Source organism: Delphinapterus leucas, chromosome 9, assembly GCF_059928025.1.
Source record: "Delphinapterus leucas isolate spDelLeu-1000000601 "Yukka" chromosome 9, BTC_Dleu_Yukka2, whole genome shotgun sequence".
NCBI lineage: Eukaryota > Metazoa > Chordata > Mammalia > Artiodactyla > Monodontidae > Delphinapterus > Delphinapterus leucas.
This window is the reverse complement of record NC_143137.1, coordinates 28354004-28373428: the sequence shown is the minus strand read 5'-3', so window position 1 is coordinate 28373428 and position 19425 is coordinate 28354004. Positions and strand designations below refer to the sequence as shown.

General features: G+C 39.7%; 1 protein-coding gene across 1 annotated transcript in view; it reads right to left on the bottom strand.

Annotated features, from left to right (window-relative positions):
- AASS (aminoadipate-semialdehyde synthase) overlaps window positions 1–19425 on the bottom strand; it is a 61636-nt gene that overhangs the window by 23150 nt on the left and 19061 nt on the right. The window contains exons 11-17 of the mRNA XM_022582317.3: window positions 11655–11714; window positions 11398–11465; window positions 8832–8953; window positions 8518–8644; window positions 4461–4571; window positions 4259–4367; window positions 1733–1873 (exon numbers count right to left, since the gene is read on the bottom strand). Of these exons, the coding sequence (XP_022438025.1) occupies window positions 1733–1873; window positions 4259–4367; window positions 4461–4571; window positions 8518–8644; window positions 8832–8953; window positions 11398–11465; window positions 11655–11714 (738 nt within the window). The remainder of the gene's footprint in view (window positions 1–1732; window positions 1874–4258; window positions 4368–4460; window positions 4572–8517; window positions 8645–8831; window positions 8954–11397; window positions 11466–11654; window positions 11715–19425) is intronic.

Here is a 19425-nt window from a genome sequence, read left to right as displayed (position 1 = left end):
TCAGTCCATCTCAAATTCAGCTGCACATTAGAACCATTTGGGAAGTTTTTAAAGATCCCCAAGCCCAAGCAAATCAGAATCTCTGGGGATGAGGCCCAGACATCAGGATTTTTTTTAAAGTGCCTTGGTGATTCCAGCATTCAGCCAAGGCCGTGAGCCGCTCACAGGTACAGAAGTCGATGGCTGACAATGACATTCACCTTAAGAAATTCTTTCAATTTACTCCGGTTTTTACACGAAATACATTTAGATCACAGATACACTGAGAACTTATAATATTGCTGCCAGGATAATCTTTGTTAAGACCCACATCTGATCAAGTAATTCATCACTCCCTGCAGAGCTGGGACTATGGTGAGGTGGGTGAGGTGCTTAGGGCACAAAATATAAAGAGGAACCCTTGGTCTAGTTATGTCTGTTCCTAAATGTGAGTCTTTCCTTACAATCAAGAGCATGAACCATGAAAGCAGACAGACGTGATTTGGACACTGCTGAGCACGGTCATGAGTGGCAGCGTCTCTGCCAGGCTGGCGCCTTCTTATCCCTCAAGGCTGAGCACATCTTCTCTTCCCTGTTAATTTTCCTCTCCCCGACCTCCTCACCAAGGTCAAGTCAAAAGTCAATTGAACCTAGGGGTAAGAGAGGAATAAAGACACAGACCTACTAGAGAACGGACTTGAGGATATGGGGAGGGGGAAGGGTGAGCTGTGACAAAGCGAGAGAGAGGTATGGACATATATACACTACCAAAGGTAAGGCAGATAGCTAGTGGGAAGCAGCCGCATAGCACCGGGAGATCAGCTCGGTGCTTTGTGACCGCCTGGAGGGGTGGGATAGGGAGGGTGGGAGGGAGGGAGACACAAGAGGGAAGAGATATGGGAACATATGTACATGTATAACTGATTCCCTTTGTTATAAAGCAGAAACTAACACACCATTGTAAAGCAATTATACCCCGATAAAGATGTTAAAAAAAAAAAAAGTCAATTGGCCTCTCATCTGCATCGCTGTGGCACTTTAGCATACTTTGGAACTTCTCTCATTGAATTATACCTATTTATTCTACTGTCTGCCTTTCCTGCCATGAAGCGATCTGGTAAAAGAGGGGGGAAAAGGGCTTTAGAGTTAGTTAGATCTGGGTTTGAATCCCAGCTGCATGACTGTGAACATTCTCTTTGCGCCACAGTTTCCTTATAGTAAAATGATGAAAATAGTACTAAACTCAGAGCCCTCTTACATTCTGCCACACAGCAGCTGGGAGGAAATCTTAGTTTCCTTCCTTGACCCATCACACCCTCCATTCCGAGAGCTACCCCCATTCTAGTTGTGAGTTCTCTGAGATCAGAAACTTCATTCAGCCTGACAACCTTTAGTGCCTTGGCCCAAGTCTAGCACATAGTATGGACTCAGTAAATGTTTGTCAGGCTGAGATAAATTGCAAGATGACCAGTAGTTATGCACGCAGAGAAGTTAAGAAGTGAGTGTTTCAACGGCAGAAACAACTTGCAAGAGGGCAAAGAGGAAAGAATGAGCCTGGGCTTTGCTGGGAACCGTGAGGAGACCACACAGAATGGAACAGAAAACACACACTGGGAAACAGTGCAGGAGGAGAATGGAGAGCAAGCAGCACAGCCAGCGTTAAAGGGCGTTGGTATTGGGGAGAAAGTGTTTGGACTTTCTTAGGCAGTTACTGCAGGTTTGTATCTCTAAAGCTTTGATGATGAGCCTTCACCTTTCCATTGAGCAGGTAGGTGGCGGGCTGCATTATGTTCATCAAAACTCCCACTGGACTCCAGCTAAATTTGTATCTCAAAGGATTGTCTGAATGTTCGGGGGCTGGAAGGCCACCGCAGTAGGAAACATAAGATTCAATCTGTAAGATAAAGAATCAATAAATTAGGGAAATTAACAATTAGTTACGGAGAATAATCTATCCAAATCTATCCGAGTAATTAATTGAGTACAGTGACACAAATAAGGTAAACTTGTTACAGTTTCTCCTTTCTTAAAGTTACAAAGGCTTTCAAAAATACATCCTTAAAGCCAAACACCATTTGGTGTTTGTCAGTTATATTTAGATTAAGTCAGTTATATTTATATATATATATATATGTGTGTTTACATATATATATATTTTTTAATCATCTAGAGATTGTGGCTAACATTTTGCTCCGTTAAAAATCCAACCATTAGTTCAATTCTGCTTGGTCAGTGCCTCCTGACTTTTAATTCAAATTATATACTTCATTATAATTTGATTATATATGTATAATTATTAGTATTAATTAATATGTAATTAATATAAATATTATTAATTGATATGATATATAATTTAATTAATTTGATTCTATATTTGATTATATATATTACATATGTGTGTGTGTATATATATATAAAATATATATAACCTGTTTTAGGTTATATATATATTATGTTAGGTTAGGTTTAATATGAGTCATCACATTTTCATGTCCAATAGTTCTTTCTTATGTGTAAAAGATACTTTACATACCAACAGGTTGATAATATTACAAAGAATTTTTCCCACTTTTAGAAGTCAAACCTTATTATAGAATCTCCAAAGCAGTCTAAAATCTTTTATCAAACCAAAATATATATTATAGTAGCATCTATTTCTCTAAAAATCTATTGTTAAGGCTTGGACTTTTTTTTTACCATACAAATATTTCTGCAGTTTCAAAATTTTACTTGAAATTTCTAGTCAAAGTATGAGTTAGAATATAGCAGTTTCTTCTCAAAATAGACTAAAGACCCTAAATGTAACACCAGAAACCATGAAACTCCTAAAGGAAAACATAGGCAGAACACTCTTTGACACAAATTGCAGCAATGTTTTTTTGGATCTGTCTCCCAAAGCAAAGGAAATAAAAGCAAAAATAAACAAATGGGACCTAATTAAACTTAAAAGCTTTTGCACAGCAAAGGAAACTATCCACAAAGCAAAAAGACAATCTACTGAAAGGGAGAAAATATTTGCAAATGATATGACTGATAAGGGGTTAATATTCAAAATATAAGGGCTTCCCTGGTGGCGCAGTAGTTGAGAGTCCACCTGCCGATGCAGGGGACGCGGGTTCGTGCCCCGGTCCGGGAGGATCCCACATGCCGCAGAGCGGCTGGGCCCGTGAGCCATGGCCGCTGAGCCTGTGCGTCTGGAGCCTGTGCTCCGCAACGGGAGAGGCCACAACAGTGAGAGGCCCGCGTACGGCAAAAAAAAAATATATATATATATATAAATACATATAAATAGCCATATAACTTAACATCCAAAAAACAAACAACCTGATTAAAGAATGGGCAGAAGACCTGAATAGACATTTTTCCAAAGAAGAAATGCAGATGGCCAACAGGCACATGAAAAGATGCTCAACATTGTTAATCATCAGGGGAATGCAAATCAAAACCACAGTGAGATATCACCTCACACCTGTCAGAGTGGCTGTCATCAATAAGAACACAAATAACAAATGTTGGTGAAGATGTGGAGAAAATGGAACCTTCATACACTGTTGGTGGGAATGTAAATTGGTGCAGCCACTGTGAAAAACAGCACAGAGGTTTCTCAAAAAACTAAAAATAGAACTACCACATGACCCAGCAATCCCACTCCTGGGTATATATCTGAAAAAAACAAAAACACTAATTCAAAAAGATACATGCACCCCAATGTTCATAGCAGCATTATTTACAATTGCCAAGATATGGAAGCAACCTAAGTGTCCATTAACAGATGAATGGATAAAGAAGATGTGGTACATATATACAATGGAATACTATTCAGCCATAAAAAAGAATGAAATTTTTCCATTTGCAACAACATGGATGGACTTGTAGGGTACTATGCTAAGTGAAATAAGCAGACAGAGAAAGGCAAATGCTGTATGATATCACTTATATGTGGAATCTAAAAAATAAAACAAACTAGTAAATACAGTAAAAAAGAAGCAGACTCACAGATACAGAGAACAAACTGGTGATTACCAATGGAGAGAGGGAAGGGAGGAGGGGTAGAGGATTAAGAGGTACAAACTATTAGGCATAAAATAAGCTACAAGGAATATATCCAACACAGGGAATATAGCCAACATTTAAAAATAATTATAAATGGAGTATAACCTTTAAAAAAAGAATACAGTAGTTTCTTTAATCAGAATTATAGAAAGAGTATTTCTGTACCCAAAAATCGGGACCTCTTAATATTTTCCTAAATGGACCTCTGGGTGTCAGTTGGGCTCACCGTGGCTCCCACTTCTTTGGCCTTATCTATCGTTTCCATTGCCAACATATGATCAAGACCAGGGTCCAATCCCAATTCGCCAATGACTGTGATGCCAGCATCTTCCACACTGAAAGAGGTGGAAAGAGAAGGAAGGAAAATTTGGATAGAAAATAAAAACAATTCCATGGAGCTACTTTGTTGAAAACCTACAAAAACTTACCTCTTTTCTAATTCTTTTAGCACCGGGGTGATGTAGCTTGCAGTGATCATGTTAACCTTGCTTGCGATGCATGCCTTGGCCACAAGAGGATGCAATACATAAGGCAACAAGCTTAAAAACAGGAGAAACTAATCAGAAACTTTCTTTGCCAACTGTCCTCCAATGTACCTTGAACTGCACTAAAGTGAAGATATCACACTGATTATTCTCTCAGAGATGATCAATGACTCCTTGAAGACTACAGAATAAATTCATCCTGTTATCATATTTAAAACTCGCCACAATATGACCTTCACTTAACCTTCCTATTTTTCCTCCTTGCATCTCCTTCATAAATCATATATGGGGACCAAAGAAGCTATTGTAATTCTCCACTCACAGTCTTTACTTTTCCATTTGTGAACCTTTACTCTCACCGTGTCTTCCACTTGAAATAGTCCCTCACCCACCCACCACCATCCAGATCATACCTTCCTTAAAGAAATGTCTGAAAAGGTAAATCCTCCAAGAAGCTTTCCCAGATTCCCCCAAATCCAGATCTTCCTCTGTATGCACTCAGCTATCCTTTTGTAACATTTAATGGACTTTATTCTACTCATCCTTATATTTCTATGATTTTCTGTCTTGGGTCCCTTAGTAAAAGGTAACGTTGCTATTCTTTTTACCTCCACATCTCCTAAATGGCTATCGTTAAACTAAGTCAAAGTGACCCATATGTTACATTAAAGAGTAGAGTCTAGGAAAGGCCAGGGGAAGAAATAAGTTTCAATGGTATTGTTAGGTGTAAAAGCTATCAAAACAGCTAAACGTCTATATGGTAAGCAAAAACTGAAACTGTACTCAAAACTCAACTTTGGGTCTTCTAAGAATCTGGCTCTGGTGTTTTACTTTGGTGCTGAGACTACACAATCACAAAAAAATGAATTTCCATAAATTTACATATAAATGAGTATACTCATATTCTACCAAGAAATAACAAGCATCCTGTCAATCATTTAGTAATATTTAAGTTCTACTAGCTTATTGCCTATTTGGCAAAGCAATCTACACAGTACCAATGAAAATATAAATACAAACTTGTAAACATTATTACAGTATATCACTGTACTTGTTAAATTCCTCCTCATATTTTCTCTATTTCACATAAAACAAAACAATAAAACCACCTCTCAGGCACTTATTCCTCTTCAGGTTAATAGAACAGAGTATTGTTACTTAGACTTATTATCATGCAGAATAAAATTGGGTACATATTTTGCCAGTAACAATATGAAAGCCCTTGATCTCTGTTTTTTGGCTTTTTTTTTTTTTTTAAAGATGTTGTGGGTAGGAGTTTAGTAATTTATTTATTTATTTTTGCTGTGTTGGGTCTTCGTTTCTGTGCAAGGGCTTTCTCTAGTTGTGGCAAGCGGGGGCCACTCTTCACTGCGGTGCGTGGGCCTCTCACTATCGCGGCTTCTCTTGTTGCGGAGCACAGGCTCCAGACGCGCAGGCTCAGTAGTTGTGGCTCACGGGCCTAGTTGCTCCGCGGCATGTGGGATCCTCCCAGACCAGGGCTCGAACCCGTGTCCCCTGCATTAGCAGGCAGACTCTCAACCACTGCGCCACCAGGGAAGCCCATGATTTTTGGCTTTTTTTTTTTTTTTTTTTTTTTTGCGGTACGCGGGCCTCTCACTGTTGTGGCCTCTCCCGTTGCGGAGCACAGGCTCCGGACGCGCAGGCTCAGCGGCCATGGCTCACGGGCCCAGCCGCGCTGCGGCATGTGGGATCTTCCCGGACCAGGGCACTAACCCGTGTCCCCTGCATCGGCAGGCGGACTCTCAACCACTGCGCCACCAGGGATGCCCTTTTTGGCTTTTTTAATCAAAAATAATTATTACTAAATATGGTAGCCCTTTAAAAGCCAATGAATGAAATACTTGCAAAACTCTTAGTTGGAAAAGTATTAATAGAAAATGTTCAGTGGCAACATCTTAAAGGTTAGTGGGGATTTTTTTGTCACATTCTCCACATTGAAAACCTGCCTGATAAAAATTTTATCCAGATCTAACAATATTTTTAAATTTGGGCATTATCAGCACTAACCTAATAATATGCTGATAACTAGAACGACAGAACTTCCATTGATGGTGCCTATTTCAGACAAAGGGATTAGAGTTCATAATTCATTGTGTATGTAACATAGCAACTACTCAAGAGGACATAATTAACCCAAATGGTTGGAAATGCCACTTGTGAAAACATACACAAAATACACATCTAATTTTCAAAGTAATTTATCAAACTCAATTCCTACTTTGCATTAAATCGTTAAAAACCAGAACTGCAAAATAAAACCATGAGAATTTGACATATTATAAAATTTTTGTGAAACATATTCTTCACTCATTTTACTTTGATAGTCCCTAACATTGTGTTTACATCAAAACATTCCTTCTCCAACTTAAAAAATGAAAAGCTATGTAAGAAACACTACAGGAATGTTTAACAGCATTTCCACTATTCACCACAGAAATTCAACTGAGAAAAATGAAATATAAAACAGATTTTGCTCATGCTAAATCTTACTGCAGGTCACCAAGTCACGGAATTCTAAATTTTACACCTGTTAATAGATTATTATCGTGTCCATTATCTTGTCATATTTTGCTTCTGATTTTGTTCAAAATGTGTTTTGTTATGTTTTCTTTTTTTAATCAAAAAACAATGTTATGTTTAGGTACCTATGTGTGGCAAAACAAATTCTCTTTGTTTTATTCAGTAGGCTAGAATATTAAATTTTGAAGGACTTACTTTCATAATTATAACCTTACAGACAAGGTCTATTGGTTATTGATAAACTTTTGCTGAAAAATAATTAATTCACATTAAATTTTTATAAATTGAATAATGTTTTTAAGTGTCCAAAGTGAGCCTATATTAAGAGATAATGCAAAAGTTCCCACTTAGAATTACCTTTCTTTATGTCTATTTTCCAACACCCCCCCACTTTTTTTAAGGAGGAAATCACAGAACTTGCACAGAACTTGCAGAACTTCCTCCAAAGATACCATTTGAATCTGATCTAACTATGAAAGTGATCTAATTATGAAAAAGTAGGTTAACTTTCTTCCTTCTACCTTGGAAAAATTATATTCTAAGAATAAATGGCTCATTCTTATCACTTTGGTATTTTCAAAGTGAAGTATCTAGCCTTCATTTTGTAGCCCTGTATCTAGAGTTAGATCTGCAGTTGTATTAGATAGTAATGAATGATATATTTCAAGATATGTTCCTCTGCTAAGGCTAAAAATGGTCATAGGGCTAGAGAATCTACTCACTTTCATTTAAGCTTTATAAGTCCAAAGGAAAAAATAGCCACCAAAATACGTCATTAGTGCCTCATGACCCAGCATTTCCACTTCTAGGTGAATACCCAACAGAAATGTGTGTATATGGTAACCAAAAGACAAACGCTACATTGTTCATGGCAGCACTATTCATAATAGCCAAATTCTGGAAACAACCTAAACGTTCATCAGCAGTGAAATGGATAATAATAGCATATTCACGTAATGGAATATTACACAGTAAAGAGAATAAACTACAGTTACAGACAACAACACAAATGACTCTCACAATCACAATGCTGAAGAAAGAAGGCAGCCACAAATGAGGACATACTGAAAGATTCCGACTGTACAAACTGAAAACTAGCAGAAACGAATCTCTATGTTAGAAGCCAGGACAGTGCTTACCCTTGAAGGATGGGGCTGGTAATAAAAAGGGGCACAAGGAGCATTTCTTGGATACTATTAAATTCTGTTTCTGATGTGGATGATGGTTACACCATGTGTTCACTTTGTGAAAATTCTTTGAACTACAAACTTATGATTTGTGCACTTTCCTGGAGGCACATGTGAGTTTAAAAGTTTACTGAGAGAAGAGAAGAGGAGAGAAGGGGGAAGGGAGGACAGGGGAGAGGAGGGGAGAAGAGAAGAGTGGAGAGGAGAGAAAATAAGGAAAGAGAAGTAACAACAACAAAATATATGGCAATCATTTCTTACTATTTACTAACCTGATGACGAGATCCTGCGTTGCCACCAAGGAGTTCAACTTCACTTCTTGTTTACCAACATACAGGCTAACAGGATTAATATTATATTTCTTGCCTAACTGTTCGATTTGATTCTCCATGTCAGAGCCTATTCAAGAATTAAAACGTCCAATCTTTAGATTTCCTTCCACTAGTCAGAGAGTAAAACACATTTTAACATCTCCAAAAATAATTTTTCAAAGTTCAGAAACAAGATAGTCATCTAAAATTCACAGAGTAGCCATGTTTTGAAATCAATTTTACTTCCTCTTCTTTAAAAATTGGGGCTTATTTACCTACTGTTATTTCTATATTGTCATCCCTCGACAGGTATTCCAACACCGGCTCAGATACATAACCAGATCCAAGAACCAAGACCTTTTTCTTGGTGCTCACTGAGAGTGACTGAACACGTTCCCTATAAATAAAAGGGGGGGGGGGGAGGGAATTTGAACAAAAAAACATTTCAAATAACAAAATGTTGCTGTCCCCAAACCAGACTAAAACTTAGACTGTGAAGCAATTATTTTTTTCCCACACTTCTTAGAGTAAGAACCTCAACAGGAGTTCCCAATACCAACATTTTTCATTATTTTAGATCTTGTATGATGAACAACAGACCCTGAGATCTTTGAGGTGTATGAGTTCCCTATACCACTAGTGAGATGCAGATGCTGGACCAGCGCCTGGCTACTCACAACTGAGTAACTTGGTGTCACACTCTATCCTTCCGGGGGACATGATTCAAAATCATGCTAGGGGCCTTACATCGAACCTTATTTACTCCTCACAACAATCCGAGAAGACAACGATCTGAGGAGGAGATTATTATCATGTTACACACTGTCTTGTGATTTATCTTCAGGGTCACTTGAAAACAGTTAAAACCACAATTTTAAAATCACAAATGCCATGGGTTAAATGTAGAAACCTACATGAGTCACTAGGCAGAACTTTAATTCTTGAATTTTTCTGTTGTTGGAATTTGTGCCTTCCTGACAGCTAATTCTTTGTCTTTCCTGCAAACTCTGACCTCCAAGACAGTGACTGAGTCTTAGCTGTCTTTATAAACTCACTATTGCTCACTGTGTTTTGCCTTAAAGATGGAAGATACTCCTTAAATGTCTTCTGAATCAGAGTCCCAGATAACATTATAAAACAACGGAATGGCTTGGTGACAGGGACTTAAGCAGAAGGCTCTGTTGCTGGAATCTTTTAGGACAGGATGTCTCTCAAACCTTAACCTTTATTTAACTTCACTTCATTTCATTAATTATAAGTGAATAAAAATAAATTTAAATGTAAAATGTTCCTGCCCCCTCTTCACCCCCAGAACTCATATTACTGATGAGGGGACGACTCCTTTAACTTCCACCCCCATCCCATTTCACCTCCCAGAAAGAAACACTATTACAGATCCTCTCTAACAGCACTTTCTGTAGTTTGTGTAATTGAAACACATTATTTTGATGTCCCAAAAATAAAATGTTCAAAATACATATTTAAGAACTCGCTCCTAGATTTTAATACTCTCCACCCCATCAGCAACCCCAAAACGCTCCAGGTTAATAATCATTGTGCTAAGGAACGAAGAGAACAAAAGAACAAGGCAGGGATTCAAGATAACTCCAATTCCCTTCCAAAATGCAATCTTCATTTTCAGTCTCTTGGCACAAGGTTCTACCTGGGAAGGAGGGCAGGAAGTCCTAGCAGTTGGGGCCAGCAGACCTGCCGCTACATGAAATATAGTGTGTAAAGAGCGACTGGTCATGGTAGACACGTCATTGGATTAGTAATGTAAGAAAGAGATCATCTGATGATGACAATTCAAAGATACACAGAACTATGAAAAACAAATATGTGCGGTTTCCCCTACAAGCCACTCTCCTATGGAGTTATAGAACTAGTTGCTTTTTTAAAAAACAAATTATACACTCTTGTATCATGCCAGAATATTTCACTGACACACAAAAAATTACTGTAAGCTAACAAACACATTTGGAAAAGGCGTAACAGTAGTACTTGATCTGGTCATAGCTCTTATTTACTTCTTATAGGTGGAAAAACTGAGAAAGAAGACCAGGCAGTTTGTTTGTTTGTTTTTAATTTTCCCACTCTGGCTTCTCCTGAGAATTCAGTGCATGGGTTATTTTTTTTAATGTGAATAGGCCAGTGGAGCAGATATAAACACGGATCAAGTGCAATCAGTTGGAGACCAGAACATTCCAAAGAAATGTCAATGTTTCCAAACTTTTAGTAGTAAAACCAATTATAGAAACCAGGGCCTTAGCTAAGTATCTTCCTAAGAGAACTGTTCTCTCCGGTAGATTTGCCACATTACTTCCTGACACTTTCCTCCTAGTAAGAATCCCCAGGGGAAACTGACCTCTCACGATTTTCTTTCTTCACTACTTTTCTTAATTTCTAACCAAAAGCTCACTTTTCCGAGTATTATCCGAAACAAAAGAGAGTCCAAATCCTCAACCAAAAATCAGCCTGAAAGCACCACAGAAAGGGTTAGCAAGCTCATTTTCCTCTGAGAGAATAGCTGAGACATTACAACATGCAAAATGCTGGAGAAGGAACAAGGACAGAGCTTTTGGAGTTTTGCTTACTTACACCCAAGTCTACATGGATAACAGAAAGCCAGAATGATGCTACACTACTGTTTAAGGGAAAATAATTCACAATGGTTCCAAGCAGTCACTTCGTTTGAATTTCCTATTATTTACAGACATTTTTTTAAATTACATATTGCATAATCCTAGCATCACGAACTCACATGGAAGCATTAAAAAAAGTACTCATGAGATCCATGATAAGAATAAATGTATTAAACAAGAGGATGTGAATGATGCTTACCTGCTCTCCCGGAGTTTCTGGATATATTTATACTTATTAGACAATGTGCCGTTGGATGTAATCACTGCCTGAATATATACGATACAAGACATTTCTTTAGTCACCACATTCAGTCCCACAAACATGGGCTCATGACTAATAGAGAAAAGAGAAAGTAACAGAGAAAGACAGGGACAGAAAAAGGAAAGGGGAGAATGGGGAGCAAGGATAGTGGTGGAAAAAGACATTCATGAAAAGAAATTCTTTTCATAACTTACATCTCGCACCACAGGAGAAAAATTCTGACTCTCAAGAGGCTGTGTCGCGTCTGATAATATCTGAAAAGGAAATGAGATTGGAAAGAGAGAAATGACATTGCAAAGAAGGCTTCTTACTATTTTATCCATATGAAAATATTAGTCAAAGGAAAGAAAATAGTTTAGAAAACAGTTTTTTGAAAATCACTGAATTGTATAGATAATTGGTAAAAGAAGTTTTCTATAAGCAATGAATTCTGCCCCCCTAAAACATTATTTTAGTACAATTATTTCAGTACAATTTCCAACTCTAAAACCAAAATTTAATCATGTTTGCTTACTGGAAGCACAAAAAAACTTATGCTTCCCCATCAGTTAAATGTGTCATGTTGAGCGTGCTGGTAAATACCATCACACGCTTTATAACCATAGTCCTCCCTCTGAGGAACTCTACCCCTTCCCAAAAGGTTCAGGCTGGGGCTTCCCTGGTGGCGCAGTTGTTGAGAGTCCGCCTGCCGATGCAGGGGACACGGGTTCGTGCCCCGGTCCGGGAAGATCCCACATGCCGCGGAGTGGCTGGGCCCGTGAGCCATGGCCGCTGAGCCTGCGAGTCCGGAGACTGTGCTCCGCAACGGGAGAGGCCACAACAGTGAGAGACCCGCGTACCACAAAAAAAAAAAAAAAAAAAAAAAAGAGTTCAGGCTGTTCTATTAGAAGTAGAGAATGGGTCTTGCAGACAAAAGAGCCACCAACCCTACAATAGAGAGTCTCCCTCGGGTCAATATTAGTTCTGTTTATAGGCACATCAGCATTTCCAAAGTGTCAAGGAAAATGACTTGACCTAGTAAACTCAAAAAGTCATTCACACTCCTCCCATTATCTTGCAAGAATGAGTCAGATGGCCAACAACAAAGGCCACATCTCTCATATTAACATCCCAGCAACCCAGTCCTCCTCTTTTCTTCCAAGGTATAGAATCCTTGAATAGACTGCCAAAGGGTAAAGGTCATATAAGTCAGTATGATTGCTTCTGATGGCCAATGAGACGATCATTCCTTCTTTATCCATAGGTTAAGGTCCAGAGCACTCATCCAACTACGAAAGTGTAAAATGTACCTACCAGATGCTGGCAGGACAGTATCTGTTTACTGTATTAAAATAAATATAAAACTACTTCCATGTGTCTAAAACATAAGACACCTAGGATCTCTATTGCTGGGATAATGGCAAAGCCAGGGCATTCTTTGGGAAACTGATGAAATGGACACACCTGGGGTCTCCCCACTGCTTGTTTCTCCCAGGCACCTTTGGAGTATTTCCTTTTCAAGCTGACTTCTCCACCTACCAACCCTGTCTACAAGCCAGGAGCCATCAGTAAGTAGACAATGAAATGAGTTCGCATTTCACTCGGTATATGGTTAAACCGCTGAACTCTTGTGTATCTTTTCACTCTCTCTCTGCTCTTTATCTCTTAATTCCACAGCTTTATTTAGGCCTTACTGGGACCATGGGAACTACTTCCCACCTCTCTTTCCTCCATTTATCTCCAATCTACAACACAAATCTGATTATTTCTCCTGTGCCTATTTAAAATAATTCAGTAGCTTTCTGTTGCCTTCAAGTTAGTCTCAGGCTCCTCTATAGTCTGACTCTGCCTCTCCTGCCTCAACCCTCCCATTGGCCTCACACCCAACACTTCAGTCCTGCTAACAGCGTGGAGCTGCGTATCTGCATCACGCCCTCATCTGCCTCTGTGCCACACCATGTAGATGCTTCACATGCTATTCCTCTACCTGGAACTCCTCCTCTTTGGTCTCCAAGATGCAGCTGAAGAATTGCCTCCTCTGAAAAGCCTTTACCAAAATCTGCCCCCAAGCAGACCTGGAAAGTAGGAACTGCACTTGGCATCTTGCTGTATGCCTACTACATTATAAAATGGTAAATATTCAATAAATACCTTAGTGGATACATGCAATAATTACTTAAAGTTCAATGGATTTTTTTTCCCCAAGGAAACTAATAATTGTCTTGAACTGCAGTCCTCAGAGTTGCACTGAAATGCATACTTGGAAGATTCAAAAGATGAATTAAAGCCAAAGGCTCACCAATAGCTCTTCTAGCTACTCCAAAGCTCTGCTGGAGTCAAGCTGATTTAATTAATGTATTATGACTGGGGAGTTCTCTTTTAGGTAGGGACTAAGCTCTAACAGACCATCCCTCCTACACATAACAACCATAAACTCTGGAGAGAATACAAACAAAACTAACTACGTGAGGGCTTCAGAGAATGAAGAATAGCAGGCGGTTTGGGGAGAGTGTCAAAACTCGGAAGAAATCAGCAGTGCCATAGTTGAGCTTGCTGTTCTCTTGGCATTGCCCTGAGGAGGGGCCACGTGGTGTGAAGAGCTAAAAACCTGCAACAAGCTCACTGACTTTCTGATCTGAGGAAACAGGGCTAAAACCCACAGCACCACAGCCTCTGGAGTGTGACTGGAAAATGCCAAAAAGGACAGATTCAGATAAAGTGAAGCCCAACTTCCATGTAAACTCTGGTCCAAGTCTGGAAGGACTGAGCATGCGCAGGTCAGATTACAAGCAATCCAGATAAAGATGAAAGAGCTGAACTTGAGCTACCTGTCTCAGGTGAGACAGAGTTTTCAGTTTAAGTCTAGCCAAGTTAATAAACCAAACAAAATCAACACTTTTCAGAGAAATGTAGCAATCCATAATCTCCACAGCATGACTCTTCACCTCATCCAGGATGTTCTCCAAAATTATTCAGCTTAAGAAAACGAGAAAACTATGACATGATCCATTCTCAAGGGAAAAGACAATCAATATATTTCAAGCCCAAGTTTACCCAGAATTTTGGAAATATGAGGTAGACTGTAAAGTGGCTTTTACAGCTGTGCTCCATGTGATAAAGGAAACTACACTCATAATAAATAAAAAGATAGAAATTCTCAGGCGAGAAAGAGAAAAAAATGTACTAAATGGAAAGTTTAGAACGAAAAGAGAATATCTGAAATAAAAATTCAAGTAAAGAGCTACAGGAAGTTATTGATTCTTCAGGGAAAGGATACCAGAGGGAAATGAATGAACATCACTGAAAACAGTAAACATCTAGGTAAATTTATTATCACTTTTTAAATATACACATGCTTTTCACCACTTAAACATTTACAATTACAGAATGTTAGAACTAGAGGGACCATTAAAATTATATATTAAAACCACCTTACTTTACAGGTGAAACATCTGAGGCTCAGAAAGGAAGTGAGTGCCCAGCTCAACACCATAAAGCAAGTGATGTCTCCAATAAAACCTGGCATTTATACTCTCTTTCTCAGGCTACTTTAATCCCTCAGCACCAATTCCAGACACACGGCAGATCCAGTACTGCATCAGCAAGCTTTCTCAGCCTTAACTTCTTTGTGTCTCAGTTTTCTAATCAGTACAATGGGTTGATAATGGTACCTACCTGAAAGGGTGATCACGAGTATTTAAAAATTAAAATATATAAAGTAATTTGAACGCTGTCTGGAACATAGTAAGTGCTATATAATATTGTTTCCAACCATGATAATGCCTGCCACCAGCATTTTCTAAAGCCTGTTACATCTCCCTGCTGACATATTCCAGGAGGAAAAACAAAGGGTCAAAATAGAATAATTTGTGAAAGAAAAGAAGAAAATGGGCTGGAAGTTGCACTTATTAATACCACACTACCTATTGTCCCATTTTAGTATGAGAGCTCCTGAGTGAAACCATGGATGAAAAGGACAAGAGCCACTCTTCATACCTTTGGAACCATTGCCTGAGGCAGACAGCCATTAGCAATAGAAATAAAGCAGGATGGGTATGAATGCTTAGGATAAATACTGAAATAAGAAAGCTTTTCCTGACAAAGAAAATGGAATTTAGATAACACCGTATTTCAGCAGTCAATCGCTGATCACAGTAAATAATACATGACCAGTGGACCTTCAAGACAGCAGAGGAGAAAGACGTGAAGATCACCTTCCTCCCCACAAATACATCAAAAATACATCTACATGTGGAACAACTCCTACAGAACACCTACTGAACGCTGGCAGAAGACCTCAGACCTCCCAAAAGGCAAGAAACTCCCCACGTACCTGGGTAGGGCAAAAGAAAAAAGAATAAACAGAGACAAAAGAATAGGGATGGGACCTGCACCTCGGGGAGGAAGCTGTGAAGGAGGAAAAGTTTCCACACACTAGGGAGCCCCTTCGCAGGCAGAGACTGCGGGTGGCAGAGGGGGGAAGCTTCGGAGCCACGGAGGAGAGCGCAGCAACAGGGATGCCGAGGGCAAAGTGGAGAGATTCCCGCACAGAGGATCAGTGCTGACCAGCACTTACCAGCCCGAGAGGCTTGTCTGCTCACCCGCCAGGGTGGGCGGGGGGCTGGGAACTGAGGCTCAGGCTTCAGGGGTCAGATCCCAGGGAGAGGACTGGGGTTGGCTGCCTGAACACAGCCTGAAGGGGGCTAGTGAGCCACAGCTAATCGGGAGGGAGTCCGGGAAAAAGTCTGGAACTGCCTAAGAGACAAAAGACCATTGTTTCGGGATGCGCAAGGAGAGGGGATTCAGAGCACAGCCTAAATGAGCTCCAGAGATGGGCGCAAGCCGCAGCTATCAGCGCAGACACCAGAGACGGGCATGAAACGCTAAGGCTGCTGCTGCAGCCACCAAGAAGCCTGTGTGCAAGCACAGGTCACTGTCCACACCTCCCCTCCCAGGAGCCTGTGCAGCTCAGCCTGCCACTGCCAGGGTCCCATGATCCAGGGACAACTTCCTGGGAGAACACACGGTGTGCCTCAGGCTGTTGCAATGTCACGCCGGCCTCTGCCACCACAGGCTCACCCCTCATTCTGTACCCTTCCCTTCCCCCAGCTGAGTGAGCCAGAGCCCCCTAATCAGCTTCTCCTTTAACCCATCCTGTCTGGGTGGGAACAGACTCCTGAGGGCGACCTACATACAGAGGCAGAGCCAAACCCAAAGCTGAACCCCAGGAGACGTGCAAACTAAGAGGAGAAAGGGAAAAATTTCTCTGTGCAGCCTCAGGAGCCGCGGATTGAATCTCCACAGTCAACCTGATGTACCCTGCATCTGTGGAATAACTGAATAGACAACGAATCACCTCAAAATTGAGGTGGTGGACTTCGGGAGCAACTCTAGACTTGGGGTTTGGTTTCTGTGTCTAATTTCTTTCTGGTTTTATGTTTATCTTAGTTTAGTATTTAGAGCTTAATATCACTGTTAGATTTGTTTATTGATTTGGTTACTCTCTTCCTTTATATATATATATATATATATTTATATATTTTTTTCTTTTTCTCTTTTTGTGTGTATGTGTATGATTCTTTGTGTGATTCTGTCTGTATAGCTTTGCATTTACCATTTAACCTAGGGTTCTATATGTCCATTTTTTGTGTTTTTTTTGTTTTGTATAGTATTTACCATTTGTTATCATTGGTGGATTTGTTTATTGATTTGGATGCTCTCTGCTTTCTTTCTTTTTTTAAAAAAATTTATTTATTTTATTTTATTTTTATTCTTGGGTGCATTGGGTCTTTGTTACTGCATGTGGGCTTTCTCTAGTTGCAGCGAGCGGGGTCTACTCTTCGTTGTGGTGCACAGGCTTCTCATTGCGGTGGCTTCTCTGGTTGCCGAGCACGGGCTCTAGTCGCACGGGCTTCAGTAGTTGTGGCGCGCAGGCTCTAGAGCACAGGCTCAGTAGTTGTGGCACACAGGCTTAGTTGCTCTGCGGCATGTGGGATCTTCCTGGACCAGGGCATGAACCCATGTCCCTGGCATTGGCAGGCAGATTCTTAACTACTGCACCACCAGGGAAGCCTTCTTTCTTTTTCTTAAATTATTTAAAAAATTTTTAATAATATGTATTTTTAATAACTTTATTTTATTTTCTTTTTCTCTTTCTTTTTTTTTTTTTCCCTCCCTTTTCTTCTGAGCCATGTGGCTGACATGGTCTTGATGCTCCGGCAGGGTGTCAGGCCTGAGTCTCTTAGGTGGGATAGCCGAGTTCAGGACATTGGTCCACCAGAGACCTCAGAGCCCCACGTAATACTAAACGATGAAAGCTCTCCCAGAGATCTCCAACTCAATGTGAAGACCCAGCTCCACTCAACGACCAGCAAGCTACAGTGCTGGACACCCCATGCCAAACAACTAGCAAGACAGGAACACAACCCCATCCATTAGCAGAGAGGCTGCCTAAAATCATAATAAGTTCACAGACACCCCAAAACACACACCAGATGCAGTCCTGCCCACGAGAAAGACAAGATCCAGCCTCACCCACCAGAACACAAGCAAAAGTCCCCTCCACAAGGAAGCTCACACAAACCACTAAACCAACATTACCAATTGGGGGCAGACACCAAAAACAACGGGAACTACGAACCTGCAGCCTGCAAAAAGGAGACCCCAAACACAGTAAGTTAAGAAAAATGAGAAGACAGAGAAATACACAAAATATGAGGGAACAAGGTAAAAACCTACCAAACCAAACAAATAAAGAGGAAATAGGCAGTCTACCTGAAAGAGAATTCAGAGTAATGATAGAAAAGATGATCCGAAATCTTGGGAAACAAGTGAAGAAAATACAAGAAATGTTTAACAAGGACCTAGAAGGACTAAAGAGCAAACAAACAATGATGAACAACACAATAAATGAAATTAAAAATTCTCTAGAAGGAATCAATAGAAGAATAACTGGGGCAGAAGAAAGGATAAGCGCAGAGCAGGAAAGGATTTTCTGCAGAGCAGAAAAAAGAATGAAAAGAATTGAGGGCAGTCTCAGAGACCTCTGGGACAATATTAAAAGCACCAACATTTGAATTATAGGGGTCCCAGAAGAAAAAGAGAAAAAAAAGGGTCTGAGAAAATATTTGAAGAGATTATAGGTGAAAACTTCCCTAATATGGGAAAAGAAATAGTCAATCAAGTCCAGGAAGTGTAGAGAGTCCCATACAGGATAAATCCAAGGAAAAACACACAAAAACACATATTAATCAAACTATCAAAAATTAAATACAAAGAAAAAATATTAAAAGCAGCAAGGGAAAAGCAACAGATAACATACAAGGGAATCCCCATAAGGTTAACAGCTGATTTCTCAGCAGAAAATCTGCAAGCCAGAAGGGTGTGGCAGGACATATTTAAAGTGACAAAAGAGAAAAACCTACAACCAGATTACTCTACTCAGCAAGGGTCTCATTCAAATTTGATGGAGAAATTTAAAGCATTACAGACAAGTAAAAGCTAAGAGAATTCAGCACCACCAAACCAGCTTTACAGCAAATGCTAAAGGAATTTCTCTAGGAAGGAAACAAAAGGGAAGGAAAAGACCTATGAAAACAAACCCAAAACAATTAAGAAAATGGTAATAGGAACATACATATCAATAATCACTTTAAATGTAAATGGATTAAATGCTTCAACCAAAAGACACAGGCTTGTTGAATGGATATAAAAACAAGACCCATATATATGCTGTCTACAAGAGACCCACTTCAGACTGAAAGTGAGGGGATGGAAAAAGATATTCCATGCAAATGGAAATCAAAAGAAAGCTGGAGTAGCAATTCTCATATCAGACAAAACAGACTTTAAAATAAAGACTATTAGAAGAGACAAAGAAGGACACTACATAATGATCAAGGGATCAATCAAAGAAGAAGATATAACAATTGTAAATATTTGTGCACCCAACATAGGAGCACCTCAGTACATAAGGCAAATGATAAC